Genomic DNA, 17,224 nt, shown 5'->3' with positions numbered 1-17,224 from the left:
CATGCTAGCTAAGATTGGTGCCTGGAAATTAAAAGCCTATATCTTCCAGACTCAAAGAAATACAGATATCCTGGCTAAGATTGGTGCCTGGAAGTGAAAAGCCTGTATCTTCCAGCTGATTGACTGGATATAAGGTATAATGTCATCGTTTGATGCTTACAAAAACTTCCCTACTTATCTGGTTATACTTTGAGCAGCTAGAAGATAACAGCTTGAAAAATAACAAACATGTGTATGTACATAATAAGTATCATCAACTAAAATAATAATTTTATCAAAAAAAAACTAAAATAATTTTTAAAAATCAAAAAATATAATAAAAATTAAAAACCCGCTAGAGGAAGGGCTTGAACCTTCGACCTTGTGGTTAACAGCCACACGCTCTAACCAACTGAGCTACTCCAGCTAGCACAATGCTCTCAAAATACAAATCTAAATAAATTTAGCCAAGTAGCAAACAGCTTGTAGACACCCCAAACAGGTTGAGGCTTACTTCACCCTAACCCTGCCTGATTTCATATTTGATCCAAGATTTTGGTCCCACACCTAATCTATTAGAAAATTGGATCTAGTTAGGCCAAGCCCTTAGAAAGTATGCCAGATACAAAAATCAGTTGATTTGGGTCAAGATTAAGTATGATTTGGACCGAACACAAAATATTCTGACTCAAGTCGAGACCAAATTAGATGCAATTATTAATTCAAGTTAAGCATCTAGCTATTTTTTATAGCTAAAATATACTAATTGATAATTTAGATCATTTAAAAAAATTTAAATGAAACTCAAACAAGACAGCTCGAATTTGATTTTTCATTCAAAAATTTTAATCTCATCAAAGTAAATTTATCATTCTTTAATTTACAATATGTGATATTTAAATATTATACATGCACACACTCTTGAGGTATTATAAATAAGAATCCACTAAAATAAATTTTATGTAAATAATAAAATATAAAGTTTAAATATAATCAAAATAAAATAGATGAAAGGAGATATATTGTTGAGATGAACAAACGGAAGTTAGCTTAAATGAGAATTTATTGAAAATTAGAAAAGATACTTAGAATGAAGGTGAAAGAGGTTCATATGATCTGAATTTTTGGGTCATGCCGAATCAAGTTTTGAGTATGGGCGGGGTCATTTTTTGTTAGCCCAAATTAAATCCGAATGATATATAAGGTAGGTTCAGTTGAAAAAAATGAGTTCCACACCCCACCTGAAAATTAGATGAAGTTCATTTTTTGAACCAGACACATCCCACCGGTCATCAGATACATGTCAATTGAGTCGAATCTAACCAAGTTGGCTGACCAAATCAACCTAACCCATTTGCAGGCTTAATAATATGCATGAAACATTTTCTTTATGAAAACAATTTTACTTGTACATTCAAGACAACTCCTTCGACCATCCAAATTACTTGCCAATGCTTGTCATGTGCATAAATCCAATGATCAGTTCTCTCTGACATACATTGATGTATACAAGATAAATAATCAACATGCATCAAAACTACCATTAAGCTTCTATTAGTGTCTAGCGAGCTTGCGACTCCCTGAGTTTATAAAAGCTGTAAGATGTTAGAGCTTGTTAACCATTTACTCCTGCAAAATATCCTTAATTCATCTTTCAAATCCATGGAAATCATGATTCATGAAACTCTATAAGCCAGCAGAGAAGCAAGCTTTCAAGGCATCGGCAAATATAAATTATTTCAGCAGATTCAAAACCTGATTTCTGAACTAGACCATCATCATAATTTCAAAAACTAGAAAACACAGGCTTCTGCCTCAGTATTACCATTAGAAACTAGAAAGTCATCAAGAGATGGGAGTCATTTTGACTTCTGAGTAGCTGATAATATTACATGAGTTGATCGAGGAGCAGAGCAAAAGAAATCTCTTCAAGGAAAAACCAGACAAGCAAACGTCGTACACATGATCTACACCAACAATGGAAAATTTGAGCTTAAGATTTTGAGAAACTGTCATTGTTTATTCTTGACAAAGACGACCATAGGATCATATGATGGATTTAACTTCTAATGACAATCGAGGGGATGAAAAATGCACGGTTCAGCTGCTCTCCACCCGAATGCATTTCAGACTTGGATTAGCTTCCCACACGTCACGGTAACCCTTGTAACTTATGTTATCACTACATGATTACATTTCATTTGTTGCCACTTGCCAGCATGTTATCTCCATATAATTATATTATAATTTGCCACCAGCACTGTAAAATTGCAATTAGCTTAAACAAATACCCCACTTTTGAAAGATGCACAAGACTCCAGTACTTTAAACCTATCCCCGTACAACAGACTGAAGCATAGGAGTCTTTGCCCCACTGTATCTTCTGGCTGGCTTATCTATCTCAAAAGACAAAATCATGTCTATTAGAAAAAGATGACAGAACTGCTGAAAATATCAGAAAATCATTAATTCACAGAGGTTTTTGTGCATAGCCATCATTTGTCACACTAGACCATTATTGCTAGCCAGCAGAAAACAAATTAATATTCAAAAATAATCGACAAACTTCACTTGTTGATCATCAGACCATTCTGCTATCAGATAATCAACAAGCAAACAAATGGGACCAAGGTTGGAAAACTCGTGACTCTAACTTGACTCACCTTTTACTATTTTTTTGACCTGGACTAGTCAAAATAACATCTAAGGTGAGTATGTGTGTGTGTGTGTGTGTGTGTCTATATATATATATATATATATAGAGAGAGAGAGAGAGAGAGCTAATATTTAAGCACCCACACAACAGCCCTAATCAGGTTGGTGTTGACTTGGATGACTGTGGACCTGACATTGATAATCCAAATCATTGGATATAATCTGCAATCTCTAAACTGCTTACTATTATAAAAAAAAAAAGATTTAGAGACCTTAACCTATGCATCCAATGATAAAAAAACATGGATTAATTTTGTGTTTTTTAAACATCCATTTTTGACCACTAGATGCATAGGTGAGGGAAAGGATCTCCAATTAACATGATTTTTTACTAGAGAGTAGTTTAAAGATAATAGATCACATCTGATGCCTTGGATCATCGATGCTAAGCCCCCCAATTGTCCAATCAAGACCAATTTTACAAGAATTGTTGTGTGGACGCCCACATATTAGCTCTACCATATATATTGCACCCAACATGCTTCTATAAATGATTACAAAAATACTCAATCAATCTAAATATTAATAAGCAATTTGAATTCAATATGCTCCGATCTTCTAATAATCATGAAAAGTACATTGATGTCATGGACTCAATAATAACAACTATATACAAAACCACATAGAAGAATAACATTACCCAAGATGGTCCATCATGATTTGAAATTGTCAAAGTCAATTATATCCAAGCCATTTAGTCTAAAAAAATATACAAACTCTAAATTAACACAAAAAAGACAAACACCAAAGTTTTCATGATCTTCTTGTTTATTGCTTGTGCATAACTAGCCTTTTTTACACATACACCGAAAAAGACCACAGCCATCCCTGGTCAATGGCAGCAGAATAGGAATGCATATCAACATCACTTAACCCTCAACTCCTACAAACTTGGCAACAACTTGGTCTAACTCAATTGAGTTAAGGTCTTGAATAAATTTAAAACTAAATACATTACTTGGTTGATTTTTTTTGACTTAACAATTCAATCGAGTCATGAAAAACTCGGCAGTCAGCAATACTCAAGTAGCCCTTGCTCATTCTTTAATATCATCTTACCAGACCTATCATCCCTTTACAATAATAACTGATGAAAGAAATAGTCATCATTCAAATTTTCTACATGGAAACATGATGTTCCCTCTATCTTACCCACGCTACAGGTCAGAATGAGAGATTTTCGTTAATCTTTGCTAGTTATCACCTCCTTCATTCAAGAATGAAGGAAAAGTGATCGCAGAATTTATTGTAATTCATTTGTACCAAACCCAAGCAAATGTTAAGGAGATTTGAGTCACTTTATCTATATTATATATTGCGAGAACAAACTAGAGCTCATCTATAAAGTTAATTTCCAGCAAGTAGCTAGAATGATGAATGATGATACTACTACAAGGTCACCTAAAAGTTTAGGAACCAGCCAGCAAAACAAAAAGACACTTGCGCTAGCAGCTAAGCGACATGGACAACTTTAAACAGCATCGTAGGGGATTGAAATTTGTAGATAACGGAATAAGTTGTAAATACAGGTTCAGACCACTTTCATATAGATAGCAAAGCATCCATGAGCTGCAGCAGTAAAAGCCCAACACAAAAGCTAAGGCAGAAAAAAAGACAAGACTCTGATATGAGTACTAAAATATTTCAAACAAGCACTGCTTGTTTGCATTTTAAAGAACAAGAGGAGGTTACAAAATTCTAAAGATGATTGTAATTATCAGTCATTTAACAGCACAAAACAAACTCAGCCAAAAAACCTCCAATTTGTCTCACCTCATATATATGTGGACACAGAAGGAGCTCATTCTACAAATCTTCATTCCTTTTCACTTCTTGCAAATACTTGATTATATCATCCACTGGAAAACACAAGTCAGCTTCCGAAGCCAAAGAATTGATAACTTTCTCTGCCACTCTCATCTCATCATGGAACTCCGAATTCAACACCAAGTACAAGAAATGCTCATCCAAAACCAACTCCAATCCTCTGAGAACTGATTCCAACGAAGGAACACTCTCACATGCCTTCAGTCCCAACACCTTCCCTGCCGAGGGGCAAGGCCCTGCTTCCGGAAACCTCTGGTACTTCTCCAACCACTTCACAAAGTACCGAATCAAACACAGCACCTCCGACCCATCAAGTTTCGAAATTGCCGAAGACAGCATGAGACCATCTAAATTTGACGATCCAAACACATAATGCAGGCAAAGCTCCGATGAAGAGAAACCATCATAAGCCACCATTAGAAGAATCGAAGCTTCCTTGGCTACATTCGATACCTTCTTAGGTATACCCTTCTGGGCAGCCTTCTCGATAGCTAGAAGACCTTGTTTTTCCCACTGTTTCCGAACCCTAATCATGCTACGATAAGACACCTCAGTAGGGGATAAGAAGTATTTAAGCACGGAGAGAAGCTCCGAGGATCGAAGGTCCGGAACATGCTTGACGAAGAGACAAAGCAACTCCGATCGGCTCTTCTCCATAAGCTTCTCTACGAGATTTATGGAGTTGAGATGCCCAACGAGGCCCTGGAGAATTAGGCTTTCAAGAACTTCCCACAGCTCTAGAACGACGCAGCCCTCCGCGATCAACGCTGCGACCTCGCGGCCGATCAAAAACCCCAACTTTTCAATCGCCGCGCGCGTGAAGTCGGGACCAGAAGCGTCCGATGGATCGGAACTAAGGGAAAGTCCGATCTTTTCGGCGTTGTTCCTCAGGAACGAATTCAGAAGGTCCAAGAACTTGCCTTGATCAAAGGATCTGGTTTTCTTAAGCTTGCGCCTGAGGGTTTTAGCAAAACCGGCAGCTAATTCAGCGATCTCGGCGTCGGTCTCGGAGATCTTCCACCCGGAGACGCGCTTGACGAGGGAGGCGCCGTCGGGGGCTTCGGAATCGGGCTTCAACTGGGGGAAGATGTCATCGGCGTTGAGGACGACGGGAAACTTTGAGATGGGGGAGAGGTTCCCGCCGGATTCCGCCTCCGCCGCGGCCCGGGTGATGGAATCGAGCAGCGTCATGGCGAGTGATGTTGGGGAGTTAGGGTTTTGGAGGGTTATTAAGACAAAACCGGAGCGGGCTTGGGAGTCGAGGTCGAGTAATAATTAAAAAGCTCTAAAGTTGGAAACGATCGGTGCACGCTGGCCGTCCATCCTGCGATGGACGGCCATCAAACAACTCGCTCGTATTGTTTGCTGGCCGTCCATCCTTCGCGATGCACCGCACCCCGCGGTGCAACACGGAGGATCGGCGCTCTGGGGATTGCCTGGTCTACCGACTTCATTTATGTGCGGAGAGAAATTATATTTATTTCTCAATTGGGGATCAAGACTCTCTACGATGGAGTCTATGGGGATTGAGAAGTTAAGATGGGCATTGTGGTGGTATATGAGCTCGTATTTAGCGTGTGCATGAAAAGAAGGAATTTTTGTAATGTAAAAAAAAAAAAGAGTAGCAAATTCGTCACTGTCCAAAGGAAGAAAAGAAAAAGGAAAAAAAAAAAAGGATGCGTCTTTTCTAGAGACATGAAAGAAAATAAAATAGTTTTGTAACTTTTAAACCATGAGGCCAAATACAAAACAACCAATTCAGTGTTGAGTAGCCTAATCAGCAAATGTCGGCCCAGAGAACTTTTCATGTACATGAAATGAGCCTCCAAAATATTTTCTAAAGTAATTATTTGTAAAAAAATGATTTTGTCAACTAATACTATCAGTTTTCCATCATTATATATTATTTTTCTATTATAATGGTGCTACTAATGGCCACTGATTACCTAAAATTGTACTAAAATAACCCAGTTAAGGATTATTAAGTTCTTCCTTTTGGTTTTCATAAGCCTTGAGATTTCTTCTCATCTCAAAATTATTAAAAGATCTTATTTAGTGACATTATATTCATATTTTTATAAAAATATAATTATTGTGGGGTCGTGCCACCTCAATCATAGATCTCGGAGCTCACCCTCTGAAATGCCCGACCGACGAGAACAATCCCCGGCTGAAGAGAGCAGACACCATCGAATCTATCAAAGAAAACTAAAACGAAATGACCACATCTGCTCGGATGCTCACCAACCTCCAAGTCAACTCTTAGCCGATCTCCAGATTGAGATTCTACCAATCACTAAAAGCAAAATCCTGCAGTCTATGCTAACATGAATATGATCAGAACGATGCCTCTGCCACATGCCAGCGCTAATCCACCGATTCATCAGAACACGTAGACAATTTATTGGAATCTTCTAACAAACTCTCGGAATATGATCACGTGGGTATAACAAAAACTCATGACTAATCACTTATAGGCTCCGATTTGATAGCCTACAACCTAAGCATAACAAATTCTGGGACCTTTCTATATGAAAAGATTATAAAAAGATCTTGAAAAAAAAGCTCGATAAGCCAACCCAAGTCATCATAGCTCCTACTCTCTCTCTCTACTTATGCTCAAGTTCTGACTGACTTAATCCACCATCAAAGGCCCCACATCCGGTGCCAACAAGCATTTTTTGCAGGTCCGTCCGATGCCCCGACATCCAGATCATCCTCCATCTTCAGCCACATTAATGCCTCTGAAGCTTTGATGCAACAATAATAATTCTAAATATAATCTCCTACAAATTTTCTGTAAATATAGGAGGAATTTTATCTTCATAAATTAATTTTATTTTGATCTTAACGTGAACTGGATAACTGTTGCTCAGCCAATATATCTGGACAATTATAAGCGTTCCTGATCAACTAGATATGTAAGAAGCCTAGTCCAAATTCTAAAGCTGACACCAATCAGTGATCCGGTCCCACCGTGACAGACTAGGCAAAGCGTTGTTTTATTTGGAGTTGTCATTTGGACTGGGAGCCAGCAGAACATCAGGTAGCATGAGGTTCATGGCAAGCTCATCAATCGGTGAAACGCAGTTTTGATAGTTTCATCATTAAATCAGATGGATATTAAATCATTACATTAGACTTCCTTGATTCAATTATTGAAATTCTGGGTGGTTCAGATGATAACGTTCAATGTTTAAGACCTTTCTTTAGTAATGTTTGTCAAATAGTAGGACACTTCAATTTCTTCACTGCATCGTCCTGCCAGTAGAATTATAAAAATTATCCTTAAATTGCTTCCAGTAATCGGTTGCACTCACCAAAAGCTATATGCTTTAACTGGGTATTGGAATCAGAGATGGAGGATTAGCCATCAAAGGTTAAGAACGTAATGATCCCAATAAAACATGCGAGTCACACAAAATACCACTTAAGACGGCCTTCTGGAAGCAATTTACTTACACATCAACACAATAATAGCAAGGAATTTTTTTTAGCAATGTAGGTAAGAGTTTTTTTTTCCCTTTTTTACACGATGCCACAAATGAGTGCAAATAACCCGAATGTGATCTACGAGCGGCATACCTTAATGAGGCTATTGCTCAACACCTTGCTGTCTGTTCCAGAAGTCCAGGAAAGGAGACTAAATTGCTCCAACATATCAGTTAGCAGGGAAGTGATAATTATTAACAATGAGATTACTAATTCGAGTCTCTTAATAGAAAAGATGACAGGAAGCTTTCCTCAAGCCCTTCTCTTTATTAAATACACTGAATGAATTGAAAAAATGATTGATGATCACAAATCTCAAGAGGCAACATGGACTGCCACACTTCCACCAACTATACCCTTCATCACCTTCCCCACCCCACTCCTCGTCACCCTACTAACCTTCTCCCCTTTGTTATCACTGCCATCTCCTTTCTGTAGATTAGGCTTGGTCTTCTCCTCCTTCCTTGCCTCAGTGTTCTTAGTAGATTGTAGTGCCTGAGTTTCATCCGCACTATTTGGTTGCTTTGGTGGAACCAAAGGGCCAGTATCACCTTCGAAGGCTGTAGAACAGTCAACTGTGGAGGGGCCTTCTTGATTTGCTACCTTAACAAATGCTGAAGATCTCTCTTGAGATGATGTTTTGCTGCCAGGATTTGTATGCTTGCTTCGCAGCTTCAAAGATTTTGCTGGTGCTGCAACAGTCTGTAAATTTGGAGAGAGAGAGAGAGAGAGAATTAACAGCTGTGCATTATTAAGGAGCATCTATTTTCCATGAATGCAACAAAAGACCTTTTTCCCATCAGCGGCTCTTGAAACTTCATGATAGAAAGAAGGCATGGGTGTTGCTTTAAAGTTCAGGCTCTTCCGGAGCTGCCTTATTGCAGCTTCTCTTTCTTCCTGCAGAAAACATATTCCATTGGTTAAGAAAGTGAAGAATACACGATTGAAACAAATCTGAGGATGCACTTTACTTTTTAAAAAAATAGAATATGTCATTGAAACAAATCTGAAAATGCATATTATCAAAAAAAAAATAAAAAAAGGTTAATACTTCTCATTAGTTGAATATAAACAGTAAAAATCTTCAAACATTTTTATGCACTTTACATGGACAAGCAAGATAAATGCTTAAAACCCTTTTAGCTGTGCATGTTACTGAAGAAAAGGAAATAGTTTTCACGGGCCCAGATAAACAAAACAACCTTTGAACACTCCCATGTCCTTCATAACTCAAAATGTAGGCAATATTAATGATAAAATAACTTTAAACTAACTTTCAAATACATAAAGAGGCGGTAATTGGTTGTGTTGGTCAAGTCACTGGGTGTTGGATACCAATGACCCAGGTGCCGTCCACCCCTACTGTGATTGCATCCAGGCTTCCTTGCATCCTGGAAGTAAGAAATTTGCAGAGTACTAGAAAAATGTTTAGCAAGCAAATGATTGAATCAATAACCATGAAGGAAACCTTTTTTTAGCATTTGAATAGCAGCATAGTTAACATTTTATAAAGTTGGTAACAATTGTCGTACCCATGTTGGAGAAAGGGTGTCAACGTTAAACAACCCCTTGACAGACCATCATGTAAATAGGATTTATGCTTGGGGCTGGTAAAATGGAGGCCAAGGATTTGTTGCCAGTAAATCTTGAGTCATGAAATAGTTTGCTATTATTATTCTTTTCTTCAGAAGTCCCTTCCATTAAGTCATAAATACCCACAACCAACTCTTATAACATGCATGTAGCTAAGATATTGGGTACAGATCTGCAAAGAGAAGTCCTGAGAAAGTAAAGGATACATGGATAAGGACCTGCACACAATGAAATTTAGATACACACCCTCACTTGACACCTGTACCTGGGTTGATGTAGCATAGTTGTGAAGAGTCAGAAATCTAATTGCAATGATTAATGCCTTTTTGGTGTAAAACTTGGAACTTATTTGGGGCTCTGCTATGATAATACCAGTTTCTAGTACTGGGGATTTTTTATATTATGGCCTATAAACCCTCTCCCTTTCATGATCCAAGGCAGAGAGAAAAAGTGATAAAATGCACGGTATAGCAACATAACATACAAAGCAAAAAGCACTAATAGGCCAACTCACAGCATGCATTGCAGAAATAATTTCTGGTTCAAAATGGTTAAGTACATAAGACCACCTACAATTTGACGACATTGAGCAACACTTAGAAATATTTCATGATATCAGTCAAGCAGGCAGGAGAGTACTATTATGTCCAAGGCAAGAGGAAGCAAGCATGAGATCCAGAGGTAACCAGGAAAAAAAAAAAGGGTCACGCAGCTCACCTGATACAATGGCCCTGGCTCATTGCCTCAGCCACCTTGGGCCAAGCAGCTAGGAGGGGCTGAAGCAACTACACAGCTCGAGCACAAAAGAACAACCGCACAACAAGCCCATCAAGTGCATTAACCAAAAGAACTAGTCCAGAGGCCTAACCCCTCTAAGGGCATCTCAAGCAATCATCTAAAGATGCAGTTTTAGACAGAGAATGATGGAAGAATCATCTTTGGGGCATTCATATCATCAACACATAGCAAAGCAACAACAATAGAGTGATGAAAGTGTCTTATAAAGAGCCATAAGCATACAATGTCCCCTTGAGCCTACTTTCAATAGTTGTGCAATTGAAAAGCTAAAACAAAACACAAGGAAACTCTCTAAGCCTGACAGGACAAGGGAGACAGACTGCCAAGAGAGTACAGAAGGGTAGGATGGGGTTGCATAAAATCTCCTTAGGGAGATCATGTCAAATCTCCCTCTTGGTTTTGATTAATATTACAAAAACAATGATTACAAAATGGAAAGTAGCCATAATTGCCAAAGACATCTCATTATAGTGGATCCACAAAATCACAAGGCATTATAGCACCTAATGACAAGCAGCCAGGAAACTAAATTTCCATGGAAACCTTAGCTTTCTTGTCCTTTTCTCCAAAATCAAATAGGCTCTCCCAAAGTTTCCAAAGGTTTGCAGTGATAGAACTTTGGTAATAGTTAAGTGAAAATGGCCAGCAAATATCATGCCATGTTGATTAGCAATCTCATTGAATGAAGAAGGCTGAATGTGAGTCAGAGTCCAACCATAGTTTTCACAGGCTCGGTAATTTGGGCTCTATAAGAGCAAGAAAAGATGAGCAGGATTATCCAGTATTTTAAAATGCAGTGCGTGCTACCAGATATGCGCTCATATACCCATATGCAATCCCTTGACCCTGCCCTGCATTGCCTGTATGCACTATATGCAGTCACACTGCATATGGACTTTCTTAGTGACCTTCTTAACATTGTATTGCCACATATGTGACCTTCTTAGCATCAAATGATTGTATATGTGAGACTGCTTGGCATTGTGGAGTTATATATACAACCCACTTAATGTGGGCGAACGTATGTAAAGTGGGTACAATTTGATGGATAGGCTTGATATAGTTGCAGGTGGGCTTGATAGAAATATTAATAGTGCAAAAATATTAACTATATTATAATTATTGCTATTGGATATTAAATATTAAGTAATAAACTATTAGCTATTATTGTTATCAATATAATTATTTTTTGCTATAACTAATATACTATTTATTTTAAATAATTAAAAATGGTAGGCGCATATGCAGCCCACATACCACAGATGCACTAGCAGTCTCTTAATTGCCCATATATGGCAGCCGCTTCTTAAACACTGGCCCAAAAATAAATCCACTGGGAAGAAATGACACAATACATAGAGTCAAAATGGAATGGTAATACATACTTGTGTTCTTGCTTGGATCTCATTCATCTCAGCCTCCCTGGCATGATGCTTTTCCTCCAATTTCATGTAAAACTAAACACACAATAGATTTGTCAATCAGTTTTATATACTAATAACCAGAAGCAGATGTGAAAGTGACAGTTCCTTGCCTCTTTTCTTTTTTCAGCCCGTTCACCACTTCTGAAATTGAAGGCTCTACTTTGTTTTGCTTCTTCCTTAACAGAATTAATGACTCGTGCAGGCCTACAGTATTAGTCATAATTTAGGAGGTCATAATGAAAAAGAAAGACGAGATCTGTAATATTGTTCAATGACCTGTTTGCAGAATTCTGCGCATCAATTTCACTTTTTCCAGAAATGGGATGAGGAATAGCAACACTCTTCTTTCCGCTAAGCGGTTTTTCACTGTTAGATGTATTTATTATCAGCCACAACAAAGTATATATTTCCAAAAATGCCAAATGAGCAAGCTATTAAAAAAAAAATAGTGAAATAACTTAGCAGTTTTCAGGGAAGCAGGAAATACCTTTTATTAACTTGTCTAACTTTCGTTTTAAGGCTTTCTGAATCCTGCAACTGATAAATCAGCAATAAGAAACAAACAATTCAAAGTAATAATAATCATTTTCCTAAAATAACCAATTTGTAGCTCACATCAGCCAAACAAAGTAGATTTGAAATGATAATATTACAGTAATCTCCTATAACTTGATCATGATGTAATTTGTTTAAACATTCATTGCCAAAATAGACATCTATGACCAAAAAGGACATGCCTAAGTTAGAGCTATTTTCTACTTGTGAACCATTTTTATATCATTGTACAGCATAATTTTAGTCATAATAGATAAAAAACATAAAAAATGTAAGGGCTTGTAATTCTTCATCACCATTCCAGCACTTCAGAACTTGTAGTTTGAACATGAGAAACATATACTGTTTTGGGGTCAAATAAAGTTTCTACCTCTGATTTCTGATTTGAAGAAGTTCTTGGGACCCTTGAAGGTGATTGCTTTTCTGACTGCGTTCTCAGTTTATGTTCCCCTTCCACCTTTCCCGAAATTTTTAAGAACACCTTAGCAGAAGGAATAGGATTCTTTTCAGCTGAAGGCTTTCTCGAAATCTGTGTAACAGGTGACTGGGTCTTCAGTTTTGCTTTTGCAGTTTTCTCTTCAACTGTTCCCTTCATCTAAGAATAACAATTCAAGGAGAATCACTACATGAATGCTGCTTAAAACTAAAAATAAACCAAAGGTTAGTGAGATGTTGACCCTATTAACCAGTTGGCTAAAAAAGAGACCTTTTTCAACTACAAGCTTCAAGACCCCAGAGGTGTAAAGCTGGTGCATGTTTTTCATGACAAATATTTGCATAAAGGTGAGGCATGAAGAGTTCAAACTGTACATGTGCTGCAGACAATTCATAAGTTGGTTTTAAAAACAAAATGATGGCTGTAGTAAAATCTTACCTTGACAGAAGTACTTTGTGTTTTCTTCTGACTAGGAGTGTTCTTTTTGTCAACTGTAGGGTTCATAGATGAAATGTCTCCCTCCTCAACTATGTCCTTCTCAGGAATTTCTTCTACAGTTGTGGCCTCATTTTCAAGCTTGTGTTCCAAGGGTATCTGCAAGTGATCCTTATCTGATGGAATGTTTTCATTTCCAGACTCTGTTTGAAGTGTTTCATCATAATCAACTAGTTCAGTAGTAGGCTTTATAACTCTCTCATCATCCAAGGTAGTAGCCCCCACTGGAAATTCAGATTGTGAAATTTCTTCTCGTTCACATTCAATTACTTCATATTCATCTGGGACAGCTGGTGCCTCATCATCACCATAATCTACAACATCTTCCATGTAGTTCATATGGTTTTCAAAACCATTTTCATTATTTTGGCATTCGGTCTCATTTTGGCTCCCAGATGAAGACTGAAGTGGAAATGGATTCTTCTTGAAATGGGCCTCAAAGTAAGCTTTTTTTTGAGTAACTGAACCAGGCGTAGAGTATTTCTCCACCTCTTCAAGATATCTATTGTGAGAGAATGATGACCTTCTTTCCCAGGACAGTGTTTCAGTTTCAAACCGTCCAAATGATATGGAACCAGTGGGCAAACTATCAGCCTGTTGAGTCTTACAATGTCAGATATTACGGAATACAAACCTGAAAATAAGCGCTACAACAGTGTATACCTATATGAATTCTCATACGGTGTTCCCCTTAACTTGATATAATGCAATTAGATCGACAAGCATAAAGTAGTCTAGACAACTTCTTAAACAAATATATAATTGTTTGCATTATCAAAAGAACACGCAATAACCTGTTAGTACAAGGTCTTACCTTAAGGCAGAATCTCTTTAGGGTAATAAATGCACATCTAGCATATTAGCTTCTTTATAGGTTAGCAGAAACATTCTATTGAAAGGAAGCAAAGTATAAAACTGACAAACAAAATACAGATTATTGACCGCATTCTTTTGAATAACTCTAGTGATGATAATAAAGATGATGGCAACGACGCTCAAACATACCATACTTGGCTTTGGTGTCAATGTCAATAATCCCACATCACTGAATAATGCACATATAATCCTTAAACAGCTTTTTCTCTTTTACAGTAATAGGTGGCTGGTTGTAACATGCATTGCAGTATGATTGCAATAGAGTTCCATCAGGACAAGAAAAAGAAAAATTATCATATACTACAAGTATTGTAAATAAATCTTTGTATGAGTATGGCTGAACATAGAAAAGATGTTATTGACTACCATGGATTTCAAAATACTATTTGTGTTCATAAGTTTTCTAGATAAAATTTGCATGGTGCCATTAATGTCTTAAAAGTGTCATGACTACACCTATTCTTGGCAAGAAACTTGACAAGGCAACCAAGACCACATGTGGCTCAAAAAGTATGTGAAGTCAATGAAAGGGTTGGGCAACTCTGAGCAAAGAAGAATATACAAATGGAATATTTGTGGTGTTCATCTTCAATAATCTATGAGAGTAAGTGATCTCCAATACCAATTACAATCAGTCTTTCTTCTTTTGATGGATAAGTAATGCTACTGCCATAGCCTCCACATTGCAAATAAGTGCTAATTGTATACACCGCATGATCCACAGTTACCCAAAATTTATGGGAGGATCTCACGTCAACAGTGCTACCTCAATATCTGCCATTAGGCGAGCATGCAAACATCTAATATTTCCACAATAAAGAAATCGAAAATAGGGGCATCCTCTTAAAGTGCAAATATTTAGCATTTAACATATAGTTGTTTTATGATACATTGAAAACGAGCCCCTCTTAGCATTCTAGTATTCTAAAAGCTGGGGCATCCAGGTATTCTTGCACATTATGGGCTGTTGAATGGAGTGGTTCAGGCTCTATTTAGATGATTCTTATCAAGACATGCCTGTCAATCTCTGTGGCAGATATCCATTGCCAACTAATTTTAAACAGGCATAAACTTTAGCACAACAACTTAAAGTAACCTTATGTACTTTATCTACATGTCATGCTTAACTCAAAATTAAAGACATAATAAAAAAATCGGGGGGTGGGGCAAAAACCTGAAAGTTAATGCAGTCTTCAACTTCCCCTGCCATGGCAAGCCAAAGAAAGTAAAGCACTTATCAAAAACACCTGCGAACAGCAAAGTAACAATCAACACTCACTACCACCAATAAGCCTTTAATGTAGATCTCAACGAATTCCAAGATAAAACGCTAGTCTCACTTTTACTCCCAAATTCACTCTAAATATCCAGTCGCTCACTCTTAGAACCTCTTCCCAGTAAAACGGGCCACAGACATTCAGATTCTGATTCCTTAGAAACTGATCTTTTAGCTCTATATACACAAACCAAAAATTTAAAAAAAAAGTCCATGAGGAAAACAAAAAAACAGATTTTGAAGATACTTCTCCATCATTTACCTCGGCAGAAAATCCAGTTCCACCAAGTAAACGTACAAAAATCATTTCTTGCAGTCAGATGTATAAAATTTAAGACAGATCCCATCCAAAAAAGGAAAACACAAAAAGCAAAAGAAAAGCATATAATTACATCTTCTTTTCATCAGAAGACTACAACCGTCGCATTTCTCGATCTAATCACAATACCGAGTGTATTTCGCCAAAAATACAGAAAAAAGAAGCAGATCGATCAGAAATCAAAAACCAGAATCCAGATATCCGAATCCTCTGCTTCCAACGTGAAACAAAACACAAGATTTCCGGTAAAAACCCCCTCAACGCGTCACATTGCATGAACAACAATTTCTAGACTTCAACGGAACCACCAAATCCGCTATTTCCAGAGAGAAAACCTCAGAAAGTCTCAAATCTCACCTCATACTCCCACGGTCGGCCAAATCCACCAACACCAAACTCGATCGAAAGCGCTCCGCTCGATCTCCTCCAGGATACTGCTACCAACTCCTTCACATCAATAAAGAAGCCGATCCAACCGATTCTTGATCCCAATCTGCATCAAGGGTACACGACACCAAGTACCGTTTCTTGGAAGAGATAGAGAGAGAAAGCAGTGAAGAGAGAGAGCATGCGGTTGTCCTCGGGCTGTCTACTTGTCTTATTAATTTCCTGACTAACGCCGTTTTTTTGTTCACTCCGTTTCCGTTTTCTTCGACAGGGGGGGATGCAAGGAGAGAAAGATTGGATCGTAGCCGTTTAATCAATGAAGCTTTGTGGGCAAGGACGCGTGGCAGCCTAAGCCTTGGAATCATTTTAACGATCTATTATCACGTGACTCTCCTATTATATATGAAACAGCCAACACTTTTTGTGCCAAATAATAACATGCAACGTAAGGGATTCATCCTAACCGATACGTGTTTGTGTAGTGTTTGTGAACGACAATGTTCTACGTTCCACATTTGGCTTCTCTTGCTTCAGATAAATTAATAAATTAATATGTAGAGTACGGAATGAGATCATGAGAGATGAGGGATGAATTTGACTTTATTCGAGCAGGTTCGCTCTCGGCCGTTAGATTAAGGAATTTCCTTTTAGGATAAATTAAGTAACAATTCAGTGTGGTCAACCGGTCTGAAGTTTTGTGAGGTGAGGATTCACTAGGGACAAAAATTATGATAATCAAAGGGGATTTGGTTGGTAGTCCTAATCACAAGCATGCAATCCTGATCAAAAGGCTGGGATAGGTGGAGGACAGGGTGTTAGGGACCTACAGGTGAAACAGATGGGAAACCTTGATCGAGAGGGGTTTGGCGAGCCACGATTGAGACACGACACCCGATGCATTGGATAAGTTTCACCAGCAAGCTTCTGCTTCTCCATCATCGTCGGCTGGGGTCCTCAGTTTTTTTTTTTTTTATTTCTTTTGCTAAGGCTGGAAATCATCCATGTAGCTGTACGTTTAGCTTCGAAGGGGATGTCCCAAACGGAGAAAGGTG

At 37.9% G+C, this 17,224-nt stretch overlaps 2 protein-coding genes, 1 non-coding gene and 1 pseudogene across 5 annotated transcripts; all 4 read right to left on the bottom strand.

The window, feature by feature from the left end:
• Nucleotides 1–332: 332 nt before the first annotated feature.
• TRNAN-GUU (transfer RNA asparagine (anticodon GUU)) lies at nt 333–406 on the bottom strand. Its single transcript has one exon. It is a non-coding gene; the product is annotated as a tRNA-Asn (tRNA).
• A 3,916-nt stretch (nt 407–4,322) lies between these two features.
• LOC105032959 (uncharacterized) lies at nt 4,323–5,780 on the bottom strand. The gene has a single exon (XM_010907568.4). It carries the CDS (start codon nt 5,710–5,712, stop codon nt 4,501–4,503), a length of 1,212 nt encoding a protein of 403 aa, XP_010905870.1. The 5' UTR covers nt 5,713–5,780; the 3' UTR covers nt 4,323–4,500.
• A 2,406-nt stretch (nt 5,781–8,186) lies between these two features.
• Nucleotides 8,187–16,369, bottom strand: LOC105032957 (protein WVD2-like 7). Of its 3 annotated transcripts, none has more exons than XM_029261173.2 (11): nt 16,143–16,369; nt 15,365–15,437; nt 13,258–13,908; nt 12,754–12,978; nt 12,316–12,359; nt 12,105–12,194; nt 11,939–12,032; nt 11,790–11,861; nt 9,288–9,404; nt 8,803–8,910; nt 8,187–8,715 (listed from the first exon to the last, which is right to left on the bottom strand). In XM_029261173.2, the coding sequence occupies exons 2-11, from the start codon at nt 15,398–15,400 to the stop codon at nt 8,329–8,331; spliced, it is 1,824 nt and encodes a 607-aa protein (XP_029117006.1). In that variant the 5' UTR covers nt 15,401–15,437; nt 16,143–16,369; the 3' UTR covers nt 8,187–8,328. The 3 variants fall into 3 exon arrangements, with proteins under 3 accessions (XP_029117006.1, XP_029117005.1, XP_010905868.1); XM_029261172.2 differs by having other exon boundaries at nt 12,316–12,365; nt 16,143–16,368; XM_010907566.4 differs by lacking the exon at nt 9,288–9,404 and having other exon boundaries at nt 12,316–12,365; nt 16,143–16,368.
• Nucleotides 15,428–17,224, bottom strand: part of LOC105032974 (uncharacterized) — a 5,183-nt pseudogene continuing 3,386 nt past the window's right edge.

This window comes from Elaeis guineensis, chromosome 13 (genome assembly GCF_000442705.2).
Source record: "Elaeis guineensis isolate ETL-2024a chromosome 13, EG11, whole genome shotgun sequence".
NCBI lineage: Eukaryota > Viridiplantae > Streptophyta > Magnoliopsida > Arecales > Arecaceae > Elaeis > Elaeis guineensis.
This window is presented reverse-complemented; position numbering and strand designations above follow the sequence as displayed.